General features: G+C 46.3%; 7 protein-coding genes across 7 annotated transcripts; 4 read left to right on the forward strand and 3 right to left on the reverse strand.

The window, feature by feature from the left end:
* Positions 1-230: 230 nt before the first annotated feature.
* On the forward strand, positions 231-1,763 carry N7469_009317 (uncharacterized protein; the record flags this gene model as incomplete). Its single annotated transcript, XM_056648235.1, has 3 exons — positions 231-986; positions 1,058-1,252; positions 1,308-1,763. The coding sequence occupies 3 exons, from the start codon at positions 231-233 to the stop codon at positions 1,761-1,763; spliced, it is 1,407 nt and encodes a 468-aa protein (XP_056498000.1).
* A 153-nt stretch (positions 1,764-1,916) lies between these two features.
* On the reverse strand, positions 1,917-2,339 carry N7469_009318 (uncharacterized protein; the record flags this gene model as incomplete). The annotated part of the gene is made up of 1 exon (XM_056648236.1): positions 1,917-2,339. The coding sequence occupies one exon, from the start codon at positions 2,337-2,339 to the stop codon at positions 1,917-1,919; it is 423 nt and encodes a 140-aa protein (XP_056498001.1).
* Positions 2,340-4,762: 2,423 nt separating this feature from the next.
* N7469_009319 (sugar porter family MFS transporter) lies at positions 4,763-6,468 on the forward strand (the record flags this gene model as incomplete). The annotated part of the gene is made up of 4 exons (XM_056648237.1): positions 4,763-4,865; positions 4,929-5,504; positions 5,574-6,076; positions 6,133-6,468. The coding sequence occupies 4 exons, from the start codon at positions 4,763-4,765 to the stop codon at positions 6,466-6,468; spliced, it is 1,518 nt and encodes a 505-aa protein (XP_056498002.1).
* A 460-nt stretch (positions 6,469-6,928) lies between these two features.
* Positions 6,929-8,238, reverse strand: N7469_009320 (C-3 sterol dehydrogenase/C-4 decarboxylase; the record flags this gene model as incomplete). The annotated part of the gene is made up of 2 exons (XM_056648238.1): positions 6,929-7,591; positions 7,663-8,238. The coding sequence occupies 2 exons, from the start codon at positions 8,236-8,238 to the stop codon at positions 6,929-6,931; spliced, it is 1,239 nt and encodes a 412-aa protein (XP_056498003.1).
* Positions 8,239-9,336: 1,098 nt separating this feature from the next.
* Positions 9,337-11,073, forward strand: N7469_009321 (ubiquitin-conjugating enzyme E2; the record flags this gene model as incomplete). Its single annotated transcript, XM_056648239.1, has 9 exons — positions 9,337-9,369; positions 9,425-9,461; positions 9,529-9,623; positions 9,675-9,696; positions 9,774-9,870; positions 9,922-9,933; positions 9,998-10,166; positions 10,220-10,448; positions 10,499-11,073. 9 exons carry the CDS (start codon positions 9,337-9,339, stop codon positions 11,071-11,073), a joined length of 1,269 nt encoding a protein of 422 aa, XP_056498004.1.
* A 1,222-nt stretch (positions 11,074-12,295) lies between these two features.
* On the forward strand, positions 12,296-16,199 carry N7469_009322 (GTPase-activating protein LRG1; the record flags this gene model as incomplete). The annotated part of the gene is made up of 6 exons (XM_056648240.1): positions 12,296-12,712; positions 12,784-13,486; positions 13,543-14,193; positions 14,252-15,337; positions 15,393-15,679; positions 15,735-16,199. The coding sequence occupies 6 exons, from the start codon at positions 12,296-12,298 to the stop codon at positions 16,197-16,199; spliced, it is 3,609 nt and encodes a 1,202-aa protein (XP_056498005.1).
* A 1,076-nt stretch (positions 16,200-17,275) lies between these two features.
* Positions 17,276-17,864, reverse strand: N7469_009323 (glutathione S-transferase; the record flags this gene model as incomplete). The annotated part of the gene is made up of 2 exons (XM_056648241.1): positions 17,276-17,717; positions 17,806-17,864. The coding sequence occupies 2 exons, from the start codon at positions 17,862-17,864 to the stop codon at positions 17,276-17,278; spliced, it is 501 nt and encodes a 166-aa protein (XP_056498006.1).
* Between the last annotated feature and the right edge of the window lie 794 nt (positions 17,865-18,658).

Consider the following 18,658-nt stretch of genomic DNA (forward strand, 5'->3'; position numbering starts at 1 on the left):
TCAATAGCGGCGAATCTGATCGATTCTCAACTAAATTTAATTTTTTGGAATTGAAGCTGGTTGTCTCCACTATGTACCCACGCACCTGGCGTCAACGGCGGCTTCTCCTCAGCGAGTCGGTTACTTCTAGACAGCCGAGAGTGACTCGCGATATAAAGTGCCTGAAAATTAGCAAAAAGAAAAAGATACAAGCTGATTCAGGATTGAATTCTGAATTTGAACATTTCAAGATGTCTACCGATGAATTTGTTGCTCGTTCTCACGTTCTACATCGAGCGTTCGCCGAAAGACCCTCCAAAATCGTCGCCGGTGATGGTATCAGCTTAATTCTTGAGAATGGCAAAAGGGTGATTGATGCGAGCTGCGGCCCATCGGTCTCTTGTCTCGGTCATTCTCAACCGGAAATTTTTGAAGCCATCACAAATCATCTTAGGGATGATATCGCCTACGTCTACTCAGGCTCTCCATACACAAATGGGGCCACTGAAGAATTGGCAGATCTTCTCCTCGCTGATAAACCCGGTGGTTTATCGAAGGCCATTTTCGTCAATTCTGGAAGTGAAGCTACCGATGCTGCCCTGAAACTAGCTGTGCAGTATTGGCATGAAAGAGGCCAGCCAAAACGAACTCATTTCATTGGGCGAAAGCAAAGTTATCATGGAAATACGATCGGTGCTTTGTGTGTCTCGGGTCATGAGTCTCGTAGGGAATTTTATCAGGATTTTCTGTCGCCTAATGTGTCTTTTGTGGATCCTTGTTATGCCTACCGTATGAAGCATAAGGGCGAATCTGATGAGGCTTTTGTTGAGCGGCTAGCGAAGCAATTTGAAGATGAAATTCTAAGAATCGGACCACATCTTGTTGCTGGTTTTATTGCAGAGACAGTGAGTGGTACTACTCTAGGCTGTTTGCCTGCGGTTCCTGGGTATTTCAAGGCTATCCGAGATATCTGCGATAAATACGATATTCTCCTGATTCTGGATGAGGTATGCACCAAAAAGAAGACCATTCTCAAGTCAGGATTTGAATTGGGGTTTGCATTTCTAACTTTTAGTAGATTATTTGTGGAATGGGTAAAACAGGTACCATGCATGCATGGGAACAAGAAGGGATTCGAGGTCCTGATATTCAAACAATTGGTAAAGCCCTTGGTGGCGGCTTTGTACCGCTATCGGGAGTTTTATTACATCAGAAGATCTTTGATGCACTTTCCGTTGGGTCTGGAGGTCTCGCTCATGGCCACACTTTTCAAGTATGTCATTAGAGCACACAATCCATTCGAAAAGTGGAGTACTGATACAGACTAGGCTCATCCCCTGGCATGTGCTGCGGCAATTGCAGCTCAAAAGATAATTAAGCGCGACAATCTTCTAGAAAGATGTAAGATAATGGGAGACAAGTTGGGAAGAATCCTTCACAAGGAGCTTGGTTCTCATCCTCTCGTTGGAGATATTCGGGGCCGTGGTCTTTTTTGGGCTGTGGAATTTGTTCTGGATAAAGACATGAAAATGCCATTCCCGATCAAAGCGAACTTCTGTTCTCGGGTCGTGAAGAATAGTCTCAAGCTTGGATTGAATATTCTTGGGAATTTGGGCCATACTGGGGAGTATCAAGTTGACCATGTCCTGGTTTGCCCACCCTATACGGTGACGGATGGTGAGCTTAACGAGATTGTTTCGCTTCTCAAAATTGCGATAGAGGAGACGAGTCAGCCTTTTCTCAGTAGGCAAAATGGGTTTACCAATGGACTTGGAGGACATTGATTCAAAAGAGCCCAGAAAAGAAAAGATACATAATCTTACTGGGTAGTCAAAAGGCATCATAATACTATGCTGACTCGAGACATTTGCCGTTCTATCCCGCATCTTTGACTTTCTATCTGACGCTGTCATCAATCTCTCTTATGTATAATGCAACTATTTCTTGATTACCAATGATTCTGTGGCATCAGCCAAGCCCTCTTCCTTAACGATACTCCATTCCCCACTCTGAACATGAAATTCCAACCAATAAAGAACCTCTTCTTCACCATCATACTCATGAACAAGCTCAAGATTCGGCTCATTGTAATGACCCATGGATTCCAAGTCCAATTTCAACTTTGATCCAGACTGCAAAAGCTCTCGTAACAGAATAATGAAAGGTTCCGCGCGCGCAACGCGTCGACATCCTTCAAGACGAACGGACTGAAGAAAAGTCATGGGAGTTCCATCAGTATCTACCCCGGTGGCTGTCACACGGTGTCTATCCTTTTCCTGGGTTTCAACCTTCACCACGAGACGTCTCCGTAAAATAAATGGTGGTATAGGGAGATCGAGCGTCTCCATCACTTTAGTCATGAGAATATCCGTTTCGGAAAAGATTCTAATATCAGCGATACCGTCGACGGGAGTTTCTTGAAGATTGCATATTGCTAGCCTCGAGCCTTTTCTCTAACCGACAATCTCGGGGATGGTATTCGCCGGGGTTACCGTAAGCGAGGATCCCAGGACAAGACACAAATCAGCCATTTCGGCATTCTTTTGGGCAAGCTGCATTGCGTGAGGTGGTAGACTTTCGCCGAAATTGGTGATGGTGTCATATAAGTGGTCGCCGCATCGAGCACACTTTCGTGTTGTGCGATGGTCGTGATCTCCTTTTTCATAATTTGAGACCGCGCGGAAGTCTGCGTTGTCAGATAACGAGTAAAATAAAGACTTTTAAGAGTTAAGAAGTACCTCTGATATATTCTTTGCCACAATCATTGCAGGACTCCCTGTTGCTATTACCGTGAAGCTCTGATATCCTTTCCTAAAAATAATGAGTAGTTATCTAGAAGAAGGGATCGATTGGCATACAGGTAGTATACGGCTTCGTCTATGCAATCCATCGCAATTTTGGCTGATGAAGGTACTTCAGTATACCTCGGTTCTGGAGTTCTACCAAGGCCATATGTGACAGGGTTGGGATGGCCTGTAGGGTGTTGGCATGTTCTGTGCGAGGCCTACCTTGGGCTTGCAGTGTCCAATTACCATCAGGGCCACGAAAATCAGGAATCCCTAAAAATGATTGTTAATGGAATGTAATGAAGGCTCGCTTTTTATGCGTTACCTGCAGAAGTCGATATTCCAGCTCCGGTTAAAGGCTATGAAGTGCTTGCTCTGGTGAATTTGCTTTACCAATGCTGTGGCTTTCTTATCCATAGTACTGGCTGCCTCACGACGCTCTTTTGCGGCGACTTTAAGAATGCTGTCTGCCATTATAGAATCCCGTGGGCACAAATGTATTTTGCAATTTTGAATTTAGAAAGAGCTGACGCATCTATTGAGAGGAGAAAGATGAGACCGACGGCTAGGGGCGATGCGGCTCTGCTTTCTCTGGCCCACTTTAGCCAACTGCAATTTGACAGGATGAAGCAGAATCAACAATTACTATCATAATTGTTATGTTAGCCTCGTTCTTTTTTTACTGGAAATATATATATTAAAAATTCGAAATATAGTCGGTGATGATATCATTCTGGGAAATATTAGAAAAGTCAGCCGGGTTAGTACAAGTTTAGTGCTCTAGCAGACTTCGAGTGCTGTCTATGTAATCCGTGTGCGACCCCTGGCCCTGGCTTTTTCTTTTGCTCCATTTCACTATAAATGCTTCCTAGTACATACTATGTAGTACTTGAGTGCTACGGAATTTATAGAACCAGCCTGGAAACCACGCCGGATCGTAAAGTTGCCCCGCAAGGGATAGCCAAGACAAACAATCGGGGATTGTCACATCAACGAATCAAATGGCCAGTCCAGTTCAGTACAGTCCAGTATCAGCGGAGTAATGCAGCACGAGCGTGAACGCTACCCGCCCGTCCAGTCTAGCGGTGGAGGCCCTTACTATCAAGCGCTTGACTGAGATAGGGAGGGGAAAGCATATTTCTAATGGGCTTCTACATAGCGGCATATCGACTTTCACCGACCTTCTCTCTCATTTAGTAAATGGGCAGCTTTAAGTCCACCATGGTACCTACCATGGTATCAGACCGACCAGGCTCAGACTCGTAACCAAGCCGCTTCCAAGATTGTTCGCCCCCCCTTGCGCTGGGGCGGAAAATTGAACTTTGAGCTGTGATTTGGTCGACGCAAGGCCCCCGGTCCATGCGCTCACGCACATGGTAGATCGGTGACCCGGCCCGCGTCATCAGATCTGTCTCCTCTTTTATCCCTTTGTCTGTTTGTCTGTTTGCCTGCTTGGGTGGATTTGGAATGGTATGATAAGATGCTAAAGAGTGAATATTAATGATTCCAGGGGATGGATACATATACTTGTTGTAATATAAATTAGACGGGCGATCGTAGCGACAGGCCGAGGGGATGACCGAACAGGGAAATGGATGAATCCGGGGGAGTCTTGGAGCGGAGAAGATCGACCATTCTATCATTATCACATCAAGTATACAGTAGAATTGATTGTATAATATATGAATATGAATATATATATATATATATAATAATAATAATAATAATAATAATAATTTAGATATATAGATATATAGGTAATCATATAATATAATGATATATAGAGTTGATAAATGCACATCGGCATGGCGTGCTATGGCGTATCCGTCGGTGACGGTTGCGTGCTGACAAGCCACGAGGTGCGGTCCGAGAACAAGCTTAACTTCAGGACAAATTATAATTATATTTCAAGTAGAATTTAAATCCAGTTAAATTCTCCTTCCCCTCTCAATGATATTTCAACTAATATTGGATCCTTGATTGATTGATATATCATCATGGGCCTTAAAGGAACCCATTTGGGCGCCTTTCGCGCATACTTCTTTGGTTTCTTCGTGTGTACTGCTGGCTTCCTTTTTGGCTATGATACTGGCATTGTCGGTATGAACTATCATTCTCATATTAGATGTATCTCCTCGTTCAGATGGAAGCTGACTGCTGTAGGGGGCATTCTCGAATTCGACTCCTATCGTAATGACTTTCGCTATACCGACAAAACGACCGTCAATGCAGTCATGGTCTCCCTCCAGAACGTCGGCGCCTTTCTTGCAGCCCTAGCCATATTCCCCATCTCCGATCGACTCGGTCGCAAGAAAACCGTTCAAATCGCCATGTCGGTTTTCTGTCTAGGTGTTATTCTACAAGTTGTGCCCTCTCATTCCCTCGTCTGCTTTTATATCGGTCGAGTCATTTCCGGATTTGGTCTTGGTGCCGGGACAGCCGTCGTTCCAACATATAATGCTGAAATGGCTCCCAAGGAGATTCGCGGTATGCTGGGATCTGGTGTACAGTGGTTATTTGCGCTGGGGGTTATGATTAGTTATTGGATTGATTACGCTGTTCAGCAAACTCTTCCTGGTCAATCTAAACAGTGGCAGATCCCCGTTGGGTTGCAGTTAGTCCCTGCGGCTGTCCTTGCCTTGGGATTATTCACTCAACCGGAGAGTGTTCGCTGGTTAGCGAAGAAGGATCGTTATGATGAGGCTTGGGCGAGTCTCACCTGGATGCGTGCTGATGATGGTAAGCCAAACTTGGATTATTTCTTTCATTCCCTATCCTCATCCAACTTCAATCTTCTAATTCTCTCAGGCCCCGAGGTGAAAGCTGAATTTGCCGAAATCCGCACTGGTATCAATGAAGAACTTCGCGCCAGCGAAGGCATGACAAAACGCGAACTTCTCGAACCCGCCAATCGCTACCGTCTTCTGCTAGGAATCTTCCTATTCTGCGGCCAACAATGTACAGGCATGACGGCACTGGCATACTTCGGTCCGCAATTCTTTAAATTACTTGTCGGAAATGATCCCAGTCGTTCCCTACTAATTACCGGCCTATTCGGTGCTGAGAAGTTCATAACCGTGGGGATTTATATACTCTTCTTTTCGGAGATGTGGGGACGAAAACCCACTCTGTGGATATCTGCTATCCTCATGTCCATTTGTTTTATTATCGTGACGGTGGTGAATAATACTACGCCTAAGCCTCAACAGGAGGTGACTTCCTCTGGAATCGCGACGGTGGCAATGATATTCTTGACCAATTCCATTTATCAGTTTAGTTGGGGTCCGTTACCGTGGCCTTATACCACCGAGGTGAGATCCCCTTCACAGCGCTGTATAATACAAAAACTATGAACTGACAAGCTTAGATATTTCCAACACGTATTCGAGAAATCGGGTCTTCGGTATCTGTTTCTACGCAGTGGCTTTTCAACTTCCTCTTCTCCCTCGTTACGCCGTACATGCAGAGCTCCTGGGGTAGTTATACATTCCTCTTCTACGCGGCTCTTGATCTAATCATGGCTGTATTGGTTTGGTTTTTCGTGAAAGAGACTAAAGGGAGGAGTTTGGAGGAGATGGAAACTATTTTCCACAGTAAAGCTGCGTTTGATGTGGAAGTTGCTCGTCATGAGGGCATTCCGGTTTCAAACAGTGTTGAGGGTGTCGATGTTCAGCATAAAAAACTCCATGACTCTTCGGAGTAGTCGATTTGATATACCCACTGCAAGTGCTTTCTATTGAGTGATAATGAATGCATTGTATGAGCTGAGCTCTGTCGCTAGAGATGGTTTGCGTTTTTCGACCTCGTTCGTATTTTCATACTATTCGTGTCAATAGTAAAATCGGCCACAACTTGTACCTTCTACAGTATCCACTGGCCCAGCTGCTTGGATACATTAATAGTAACTCGTAAATTGATTTGTAGTGGTGGCGAGACTTTTCATTGAAGACCGCAATCGTACGGTGATTTTGATCCGAGGTCATGCCGTTGGGAGTCAATGATCACAACAGTAATGTTCACACCAGTACTGCTAGTAGCATGGCTTACCTTAGTAGACGACCATGGTACTGCTACAATAGATGTGCAGAAGTTCTCGCTGGCAACATGATCTTGCATTGGATATTATTACAGTATAAACAAATACTCAAGCACACCATTTTCTCTTACAACGCCTTCTTCCCTTCATCCTGGCGCTGTTTCTCAACCACATACCCGACAGCACGGGCAATACCCTCATCGACCGGGACAACAGGCAGATAAGCCAAACGGAATTTAGCCTTCTCAATAGAGTAATACCGTGTCATGCACGAGTATCGCACAGTCCGACGAGTTAACCGAGGAGTCTTGCCCAAAAGACCCAGCACGGTCTCAGCAATACCACCAATAGCCCCCAATAATCCCTCCGGTAAGGAGTATACCTCGTGCGGCTCCACGACACGGTCGATGAGAGCCCACATCCCGCGTGTTACGTCCCAGAAGTAAATGGGCGAGTCATTGGTGATGTTGAATGCCTCACCATCGACACGCTCGTGATCCAGCAAAACTCCAGAACCAGTCTCGTATCGGTCATAAGTAGCGAGTAAACGGAATCCGGCAAGCATGTGTGCGTATGCGACATTGCCGACGTATGTGAAATCGAACAAGTTATCGTTTTCACCGAGTTGCATCTTCAAAACGGTGTTCGAGGCTTGTGCGCCGTGCTCTAGGATCTTGTGGGTGACTGTCGTATCCTTTTCGCCGTGGATTCCGGCTGGTCGGATTGCGGCGGTTACCATGCCAGTTGGTGATTGACGGTTATACTTAAGGACTATTTCTTCCGCATCGGCCTATTATGCTCGTTAGCTTTGATCTCGAGCAGTGCGAGTGCTATTCTTGTTGCTGTTTCTCGCGATCATACCTTTGTCTCGGAATAGTACTCCTGTTGCAACTTGCCCCGGATATAAGGCCACTCCTCATTGACATTGATCAAATCGCTCTGCGTGTCGTGAACAACGGAGCTGGAGCTGGTGTAGACGAAAGCCTTACACTTGCCACCCCAGTCGCCGTGCTCACCACCAGCAACCTGAAGCAGGGTGCGCGTACCCTCCACATTCACCTTATACAGCAATGGCTTGTTACCCTCGAGAACGGAGGGGGTCGCGGTATGAATCACGAGGTTAGGCTTGGCGGCACGGAAAACCTCCAGCATGGACTCGACGGAAGTGATGTCGCCATCATAGTAGGTCGCGCCGGGAAGACGATTGTGTGAGGTGCGCAGATCAACGACGGAGACATTGGCCTTGTAGGTAGGGTAGCGCGACGCCAGGGATGGGAAATCGAAGCGTTTGTCATTTTGCGGCTTAGGGAGAGCGGCGCTGGGATCGGATTCGGAGGGGAAGTTCAGGAGGTGATCGACAACGTGCCAGCCCAAAAAACCACAACCTCCGACGACCAGGACATTTCCCAAATCCATTTTGCGCTGATGGGCGGCCATTGTGGGAATTATGTTGAGGATTGAAGATGGAATCGAGAAGGGAAAAGGAGAAGATGGTTTGGGTTCCACTTGGCTTCAAATCTCCAGATGGCACGTGCGTATACCCGGTAGTATACAACAGTATCGGAGTATAGTAGTAGTACACCAGTATATACTCAACTATATCTTGAGAATTCATATCATAATCATAATACTCATTCCAGATTAAATATTATGTTATTTTTTTTATTTTTTTATTTTTTTTATTTACTGGATTACTAGTCATCTTCCGATGATATTAGTATTATACCATTCATATAGTCAGAGAGCCAACGACCAAAGAACCATCAGTTATCAGCCGATGAACTTATCGAGCGTTTTTACTGGGAATAATTAAGATATTATTGAGTATCATCAAGGGTATCACACAATTATGCAGTACACCTGTTCTAGGTGTACATATACAGCTCGTTGAGTAGTGGAGAATGTTACAGTGGCGTAACATAAGTTTGTCACCTCGAAGGCTTTAAGATGGGGTATAAACATTTACACAACAGAAAGGAAGTGGGTTCAAACTAATGTTACGACACTGTAGCACTCATCTGCCCTGATAAGAACCATGCAAGCAGTTATATATTATCATTCGACTGCAGATAATTGTGAAATTGAAGATCCTATTTTGCTTGTACACTGGTATATTAATTAATCACTATTCTGCTATACTTGAAGTTATTTATCGTAACTACCAGCTATAAGTATAGGTATACTTTCCACTAGAAATGGTTGATGCCAGTACGACGTCAATACTTTAACTATGACTAGTAGTTACTAAGTATCACTAACTACGATTGGCATGACTCTACCCATATCATGACTAATTTGACCTGAATAAATTCTACTTTGTTTAATGGTTCTCTCCGAGACAAAAGTAATCGCCCTGTTTGTCTTTGTTTTGTAGAGCCGCCAACCCGGCCTGCATTTTCAACTTGACCTTTCCATTAACATCTCTCTTCCACCGCCATGACAATGCCATTCTGTGGAGATTATCACCTCTAGATCTCATTCAAGGCTTTCGATTTTGCCTTGGTATATTGCTCATTCGAGTATCGACTCTTTAAAATGGCGGACCGATGTGCCCTCCGCCTGATGGGAGTAAGTACTGCCACATGCAGCAGCCATGATGATCAGCACTAACATTTCCAAACAGGAGCTCAATAAGCTGCAAAAAGAGGAAGAATCACCCGGTCGGACACTCAGCTGCTCTATTTTGATCTTTCGAGGAATACTTTTGGTCGCTAACACCCAGGGCAGCCATAACGGTGCACTACAATGAAAAGGACATCACCGAAATCTGGGCTCTCATAATAGGTTCTCCAGATACCCCCTACGCATATGGATTCTACAAAGTAGGTGTCTCTGAAGCTGCCTCCGGGGATCAGTGCTAATGCTCATTGCAGTTTGCGATCAAAGTTCCTCCAGGTGATTGACAACACTTTTAGATTCTCGTCCCTTGCGTTTATTGGCAATGAATAACATCTGACGAGCTGAATATATAGAATACCCCGCCAAACCACCCAAGGTCACCCTCCTAACTACAAATCAGGGACGAACTCGATTTGGACCCAATCTTTACTCCTGTGGAAAAGTTTGCTTGTAAGCAGTCAGACAATCCCGAAATGAATCTTGAAGTTAATCATATCACAGGTCGATACTCGGGTAGGTTCTGGGGTAGTAGACTCCACCACGCACGCACACACAAACGAATGCTGATACGCAACAGGACTTGGCATGGAAACTCTGGAGAGAATTGGTCACCTGCTCAAGGGCTCGAGTCAGTCCTGCTATCAATCCAAAGTTTACTTTCTACAGATCCATACTACAATGAGCCGGGGTTTGAAAGAACAGAAAGCAGTTCGCATTCAAAGGCAGTCAAGGATTACAACTCGAAGGTAAGTTACAGGTGTTTCAACAAGGCAAGGATACACCGATTGACAGGTCACAGATTATACATGAGAACCTAAGACTCACGGTTATCTCCCCTCTTGAAGCCCTGCTGTTCACGGGCCATGAGCTACCACCAAACGAGGTGGAGACAGAGGCAGAGCTCGTTGCTCCATGGCATGCTGGCATATTTGACGACTACATTAAGCAGAGGTTCATGTGGTACCTAGCTAGCTACAAACAAACCATCAAGGAACAAAGCCAAGTGATTCAAACACAAGAGCGGAATGGTGCACACTCCCCCTCGCCCGATTTGAAAATCAAGGCAATCAAATGGAAGGCTCGTGGAAGTACCCAGATCTTCGACAAAGGCTCGACAAAATTGAAGCCACCCTGATGAAGGAGATTCAAGGATGGCCCGTACAAGGTCGTCAGCTAGTCATTCAAGATGCTGGTATTGCAGTCAACCTTCGAGGACAGCATGGACAGATTGCTGCACAGCTCAATCAAATGACCGAATCAATGGTCGAACTCGAGCTTGTGAAGGATAATCCATTTCTCTGGCGATTAACTTATTTCGGTCGACCGATGACAACATTAGATGGGGGAGTCTTGCGAATCAAGATCTATATCAGTCCTCGTCATCCGGCCGAACAGCCACGGGTGTTCCTTGAGACACCGGTTTTCCACATCAACGTATCACCCACGGGTGCTTTGATCTATCTTCCAGCACGAGCAGAGGATATGTCCAAGCATATCCAGGGTATTATCAATGTTCTGGAAGAAGAAACACCTGCATACAATCCAATTATGATTGTGAATCCAGAAGCCGCCAAGCTTTTCTGGGGGACCAAGGATGAGCGAAGGCTTTACAATCGGAAGCTTCGAAATTCTTTGACCGAGGCAACTGAGTAGGTTCTTTGCTTCATCATCATCATCATCATCATCATCATCATCTTCTTCTTCTTCTTCTTCTTCTATTATTATGAATATCGACTAATTCTATACAGGCAATTACCTCAGTAATGAGAAAGGAGAGATTATGACTGACTGTCTGGATTGATATCTGTGTTGAAGGGATCTTGCTGGTCCAGGTGCATTGGTCAAGAGTTCGAAGTGATCTGTTGTCAGCCCTTTTCTCTAGATGGCTCTATTAGCTTCAATATCCAAGATCAAATCAATGAAATCAATTAAATTGTGTATTCTGTGTAATCTCAAGCTGGCCCATTTTGTTGTTGTTTTTTTCTGCCACTCTTATACACTCACGTGACCCTCAATAGGGGGGGGGGGAGGGCATCTTCATCTCATCTCGTCTGGACTGGTCTGGTCTTGTTCTCATCTCCATTTCCCTTTTTCCCTTTTCCCTCTTCCTCTCGAGACGTCCTTTTCGCCTCGAAGTTCTTGTTTATCTTTTCTCTTGAAATCCCACCTATCGCATGGTTGAAGCTGTTTTCCCGTGCGCCCGCTCTCGCGAGCTCCCCTCGATCCTCTATTTCTCGCTCTCTCACAACTCTCGTCTCCCCCGCGTCTCGAACTGTTAGCTTGTGCGCGCTAAAAGGACCCTTTCTCTCCTCGGCTCCAATCCTCTTCAATACCCACCTCCACCTTTGAAAGGTCTCCTGGATTTTGTCGCATCCTTTAATTGAAAACGATTACTACGGTTTTCGAGTATATTTTGGGGTCGACTCGCTCCCTGTCGACCTTGATCGTCTTTATACCCCCACCCGCGCTCCAAGTGAGTGGCTACATGGCGTGAATGTGAGTAAACGCTGGTGTGGGACCCTTCAATAGAGACTCGCCGCCTTTACGGAGTACTAGATTCATGATTTTTTCTCTGGCTAACTAATTCTTAAATAGGTACGCGCTTAAATTCTGCATAATCTATCCTCTCGCTACTCCTCCCTGTCTTCATATCTGCTCTTCCTCCCGTCTTTGAACGAACCATACATAACTGTTTACACGAGACGATCACCGCCTCCCAGCCTCCTTCACTCCCACTCCACGCCGTCTTCCGTCCGATTTCTTGATTTCCGATTTCCCTTGCATGCCATCTCTGTTGTCCCACCGCTCTTGCGACATTCGATCACGTTGGTTTTCTTTTCTTTTCTTTTCTTTTTTTTTTTGACGGGGGACCATCATGCCCCCTGGTGAACTCCCGGCCAGTTTGGTCGCAGGCAAACCCCACCCCACTCTGAACACTTCGGGCTATGGGGGCAGCTATCACTCCAAAAATACACCGACTTCTCCTGAGGATAGTTTAATTCCTTTCGATTCTCCCACCACTCGCACCGCTGGAAATAGTCCATTGAATCATAGCCCGTTGAACAACAGCCCGCTGGGTCAGGATGATGTTCGTTCAGGCCGTGGCCTCGAGCCTGAACAGCCTGGGTATCGGGATCGCTCTGCCGCCCGTGATCGATCACGGCCCAATGGACGCCCTCATAATAAATCGCCAGCCTCGTCGCGTCTCTGTCAAAAGTGCAATGAGCCGTTGACCGGCCAATTCGTACGAGCGCTTGGTGGCACTTTTCATCTGGAGTGCTTTAAATGCGATGTAAGTTCGCGGAAAGAAGGATAGGAGGGGGTTCGACCCTGGGCTAACAAAGACTCTTCTTGGGAACATAGGATTGTGGTGAGATTGTTGCCTCGAAATTCTTCCCCGTTGACTCGGAAGACGGCAGTGTTCAGTACCCTCTCTGCGAAACTGACTACTTTCGGCGCCTCGGCCTTCTCTGCCATGAATGTGGTGGTGCTCTTCGTGGGTCCTACATCACCGCATTGGAACGCAAATACCATATCGAACACTTCACATGTTCTGTCTGCCCGACCGTCTTTGGTGCCCAGGACTCGTATTACGAACATGAGGGCAAAGTCTACTGCCATTTCCACTACTCGACTCAGTTCGCTCAGCGCTGTCACGGCTGTCAAACTGCTATCCTGAAACAATTTGTCGAGATTTTCCGTAACGGTCAAAACCAACATTGGCATCCCGAGTGTTACATGATTCACAAGTTCTGGAATGTGCGCTTGTCACCAACTGGTCAAACGTGGGAGCCTCCCCCAGTGGACGTGGATGCCACCCCTGAAGAGCGCGAACGTATTCGCCAGGAAGAGGATACGATGGAAGAAAAGGTGTACAATATCTGGAGTACTCTTTCCACCTTTGAGGAGTCCTCTGCGGCCTGTATCTCTGATATGCTCTTACACGTGAGCAATGGAGCGTACATTGATGGTGTCCTGGTTGCGAAACGATTCATCGGCCATGTCGAAATTCTCTTTGGCGCAGTCGATGAATTAGCTAACTACATCAAATCTCAAGGGGTCAAAGGTAAGCTGGCAATCCTGCACGGACTGTCGCCCGTGATGCTAACTCATTCTCCTTAGACCTTTCATATGGCCGGGAAGCCAAGCTTCTTTGTAAAAAGATTGTCGCTTTCTTTTCTCTTCTCTCCAAGACACAAGAGACCGGTGTCCAAAAGCTCGGTGTCACGCAGGAGTTACTTTCCCTGGTGACTGGCTTGGCTCACTATCTCAAACTCCTCATTCGCATCGGTCTACAGGGTGCTCTCAAGCTTGAGCGTGAGATGTCAGCACCCGATGGCTTGCACGATTTCCTCAGTCATCTTGGTGACCTTGAATCACTCATTTCGCCTGAAGATGAGGATCAGCCTCTTGACCTCGCTGCCGGAGTTGAGGGTCTCGCGGACCAGTTATCTGACTGCTGCACTGCCTGTAAGGAGCCAATCGATGACGAATGTGTTCTTTGGGGGGAGAGACGTTGGCATATCAAGCCACCTCATCTGTCGTGTTCCTCTTGCGAGAAAGATTTAAGCACCGATCTCTCTGATGCTCTTTGGAGTGAGAATGAAAAGCGGACCTACTGCTCTGACTGTGCTCACCAGCAGAATCTTGACTCCAGCGTCCAGGGCGGTTTTATCCAGGTCTCCAAGTTGCAACAATTCGTCTTTTTGTTGCGAGTTGCCCTTGCCCGTCTTCTCGCGGTACTTCGTGCAGGCGGAACGTTGCCTCAGTCTGGTAAGCTTCTTCGTCCATGGTTTCAATGCGGACTATATCAGCTAACAAGTCTTTCTAGATGATCCGAATGCCAATAACGAAAACAAGGGATCTCAATCCAACACCGCTCGCTACTCTTACGCTCGCCGCTCTATGTCACATACTGCAGGAGCTCGCGATGGTTTCGAAGAATCCTCACTTGAACAAACTGTCGGCGAGATGCGTCGATTGCGCTCCATTCGCAACGAACGCGCCCTGTCCACAACTTACAAGAAGGCACGCGCTTCAAGGATTATCGATGGCCCCGAAGGCAGAAGTGCACGACCGGGCTCCCCAGGTAATGACGGCAGTGATCCCAACGGACATGGATTTCAAATCGTGGAAGAAAGAGATGCGAACGGTGAAACGGTCAAAGATTTGACCTTTGGAGCCCAGGATGCGCTCACATTGGACGATATCCCGCGTATTGTCGCTGCAGAGCAAGCCAAGGAGCAGCGTCCTAATGCATATAGACATGCTGGTACGAAACTTGTTGACCCTGGCGAGCCAATGGCCAGATATAGGCCTAGCCACGGGCGCAACATGTCAGATGGCAATGTTGCTAACCTTCTGGTCGACTCGTCAACCCGTACCAAGCGATACTTCTCCGAGCTGAGTGCTCTGGAGTACTTTATCGTTCGTCATGTTGCCGTCTTATCCATGGAGCCCCTGCTTGAGGGCCAATTCACTATGGAAGAGTTGCTCTCTTTGATCGAGTCCCGGAAACCGACGACATGGAATATCTTCGGCCGCGCCTTCAAGGATGAAAAGAAGAAGGGCAAGAAGAAGGGTGTTTTCGGGGTGAACCTTGACTATTTGGTAGAGAAGGAGGGAACTGAATCCAGTCATGGTGTGGGCCCCGGCGCTCTGCGAATCCCTGCGGTGGTGGACGATGCGGTTTCCGCAATGCGCCAAATGGACATGTCAGTCGAGGGCGTCTTCCGAAAGAACGGAAATATTCGACGGCTGAAGGAACTTTCCGAGATGATTGACAACAGATACGACCAAGTCGATATGAGCAAGGAGACCCCGGTCCAGATCGCAGCTCTGCTCAAGAAATTCCTTCGTGAGATGCCTGATCCTCTCATGACCTTCAAACTTCATCGGTTGTTCGTTGCTGCGCAAAGTAAGTAAATTATTCTCAAGTTGGTTTTTCATGAATCGCTAATATGATTTCGTAGAATTACCCGACCCTGAGAAACAGAAGCGAGTGCTACATCTCGCATGCTGTCTTCTGCCTAAGGCCCATCGTGATACAATGGAGGTCTTATTCACCTTCTTAAACTGGACATCATCCTTCTCTCATGTAGATGAGGAATCTGGAAGCAAGATGGATATTCACAATTTGGCCACTGTGATGACGCCCAACATTCTCTACCCCAATGCTAAAAACAGCACTGTCGATGAGAGTTTCCAGGCCATTGAAGCGGTGAATGCTCTCATCGCGTACAACGACACCATGTGCGAGGTAAGTAACCATGGAGATTACCCGAACCACCCTTCTTGTTCTAACAAACCGAAAGATACCCGAGGACCTTCAATCAATTCTCAGTGACCCGACGCTCTTCAAGGACAATGCCAAGGTCACAACCAAGGAGATCCTCAAGCGTTATGGGGATATTGCTCGTGGTAGCTTCTCTACTCGCCCAGAGAATGGCGGCGAGACCTTTACCATCACCAGCTCCAACCGAAACAACACCACACCTGCTGCTTCCGCTCGTATTGAAACTGATCCATCCCAAGATGCAGCTTGGCAGATGCAAAGCTCAGTTCGACATGTTGGAGGGCCGAGCCATTCCCATTCAAATAGTAATGCACCGCCAGCTGGTTTTGATTTTGGGCCACCACAACCAGGATACCGTCGTGAGCGCAGTGCCAGCAACGGCAGCCAACCATCTGATGGGCAACAGCCGCAACAGCCTCAGCAGCAGCAAAATCTCTCCTATCGATCTCGTCCTGGTCAAGGCGCTATGGGCGTTACTGGCTAAACTTCCGCTTTTCGTTCTCCATTCTCTTTTTCGTTTGCTTCCTGCACAGCTGCAATTCTGATACACCATTTATCGATGACTTTGATTTGCATCAACCAACCTGGCGCCACATCCAATAACCCGTGGTGTATTTCACTTCCCTATTATACTTTCCTGGGGGCTTGATTAGCGTTTCTTCCCTTTTTTCGTTTCTTTTCATTTCGACTGACAGGCTTGGTTGACGGAGTTTTTTTTTTCTTCTTCTTTTTTCTTACCCTTATTCCATTGATTATTTTCCTTCTTCACTCTCCTACCTGATACATCAAAAATTTTTCAAAAGTGATCAGCGAGCTGATTTGCTCTGATGGATTGGTGTCTGTGGCTCTCCATCCTTTCCCCCTTCCTCATTTCTATTTCCTTTCATCCTCTCTATTCTCTCCGTTTCTGCATCTGATTCTGGGGATCAGCCATACCCATTCCGTTTCGTACTTACTATCGATGGACCCCCATCCATCCTGCTTTCATTATCGGCCGAGCACCCTCTTTTCTCCTTCGCTGCTCTCTTTGCTGGACCAGGCTCCGAGTTCTACCTTGGTCCCATTTCACTTCTTGTCTAGCTCGTCTTTGACTTTTCCTTCGCCCTTCATTTCTTTCTCTCTCGATCCAGAAGTATAGGGTTGAGGAGCCCTTTTCTTCGATTTCTGTCGCTTTTTTTTCTTCTACTTGCTTGTCAATCAGCATGACTGCAATGATACCTGTGCTAAGTTCAATGTAGCCGTCGCCTCTGGTGATCTTTTGGTGTTCTCGCATTAATGATAGTCTGGAATGGATCCTGCTGTCGGATGTAAGCGTCGTCTCTATGTCACGTCCTCCATGGTTCTCAAGGTGAATCCCAATAGTAGTATTATATAATGTAACCTTACATTATACTTTGGAAAGTATCAATGATGATAGCGTATAACCGTCTGTAAATGCTCAATTGGCTTCTTCGCAAAAAGCAACTGCGCCAGCACGGCTCTCGCATGAAAAACTCCACATCAAATGATATCAATTACTTAGATAATGTACACAAAATTGATCTCGCCCATTGTACAGCTTTACTCAGACTTCACTGGAATCACAACAGCACTTATCGGCCTTTCAAGACCAGGATCCGCCTTCTCCATCGCAACCCGATAAGCCTCTCGTTCCGCAATTCTTTGCAAATAAGCAACAATGTTCGGATACCCCTCCAAACTAAACGGAACAAACAATCGAAAAGTCGTCCAAGGGAAAAGCATCATACAATCCGCCGCTGTAAACTCATCTGCAGCAATATACCGAGTCTTGGAAAGTTGAGTTTCCATCATTGTCAGGCTCCGAGATAATCGGACCTTCATCGCTTCGACCATCATATCACCTTCCTTTGGAATTAAGGTACTGTTTAGAGCAGGTTGAAGCGTTCCATTAACATGATGTAGCCTGAAGAGGTAATCTGCGTAATTGGAATGATCCGGTGAAAGGACTAATTTTCCATTGCCGTGTTTGGTGAGAAATGAACTATCTATCTTTTTAGACGATTGTTTATAAGGACCAGATTGAGTGGATTTTGCTGAGCACTGGTATTGTCCATCCAATCCAAGCGTACGTCTGAATTAATGCCAGAATGTCACTGGCCCAATATGGGGATAAGGAAAGGGAGGGCATGGTCAAGATTGCTAGACACGCTATGCATAGAGATCATCAGCTGAAGAGACTGGGAAGGCTAAACCCTTGAAAAGACATCGAAACTTGAGTTTGTTTTGTTTCGGTGCCCCCAAGTCTCAACGAGTCCTTTATGTAGTTGAAGCGTGTAGTTAAGTTAGTTGTTGTATTACGTAGATGTTCAAACACGCACTGATAGACTATCTCCACTCAACCTCCTTACTTCCGCAAAAGCAGCGGCCCACACGTGATCCACTTTTAGAAAAAGATTTTTTTTTTTGGCGAGTTAACTTTAACAATTTCCAAACTTCGTTCCGTGTCAACAATGTTTTCATTGAGTCTGTTTCACTGCTTTTTCGAAAGATAGACGCTGCACTATTGTGCAATATTCGGTGTCTCTGGGTGAAGTGGCAGGCATCAATTTGTCAACACCCCGAAGCCTCCTTTTTGTCATTCCCAAATCGAGACTCAAGGCGTGAGACGTATATCGTTATATGCGATATGTTTAGCTAATCTGGTTGCCCCTATGGCCTAGTGGTATGGCATCGTTCTTATGTTGTTTTCCTCCAAAAAGGAATCATCATGAACTTGGCTAGCGAAGTGCCCCGGTTCGATCCCGGGTGGGGGCATATTTTTTATACTCTTTCTGCAATTCACAACCTCTTTCGAAAGTGAATATTTTCCATCCATTTTTTTTTTGGCTCTCTGTCAATAAACATTTCTACAACCGTCTAGATGAGAAGATTGGTTTTGAGCGGCATGGCCGCAGATAATGCAATGCGGAGGTACTCCAGGGC

The sequence above is a fragment of the Penicillium citrinum genome, assembly GCF_028827155.1.
Source record: "Penicillium citrinum strain IBT 23319 chromosome Unknown utg000008l:1.0-2707905.0:1.0-2709502.0, whole genome shotgun sequence".
NCBI classification, from domain to species: Eukaryota; Fungi; Ascomycota; class Eurotiomycetes; order Eurotiales; family Aspergillaceae; genus Penicillium; species Penicillium citrinum.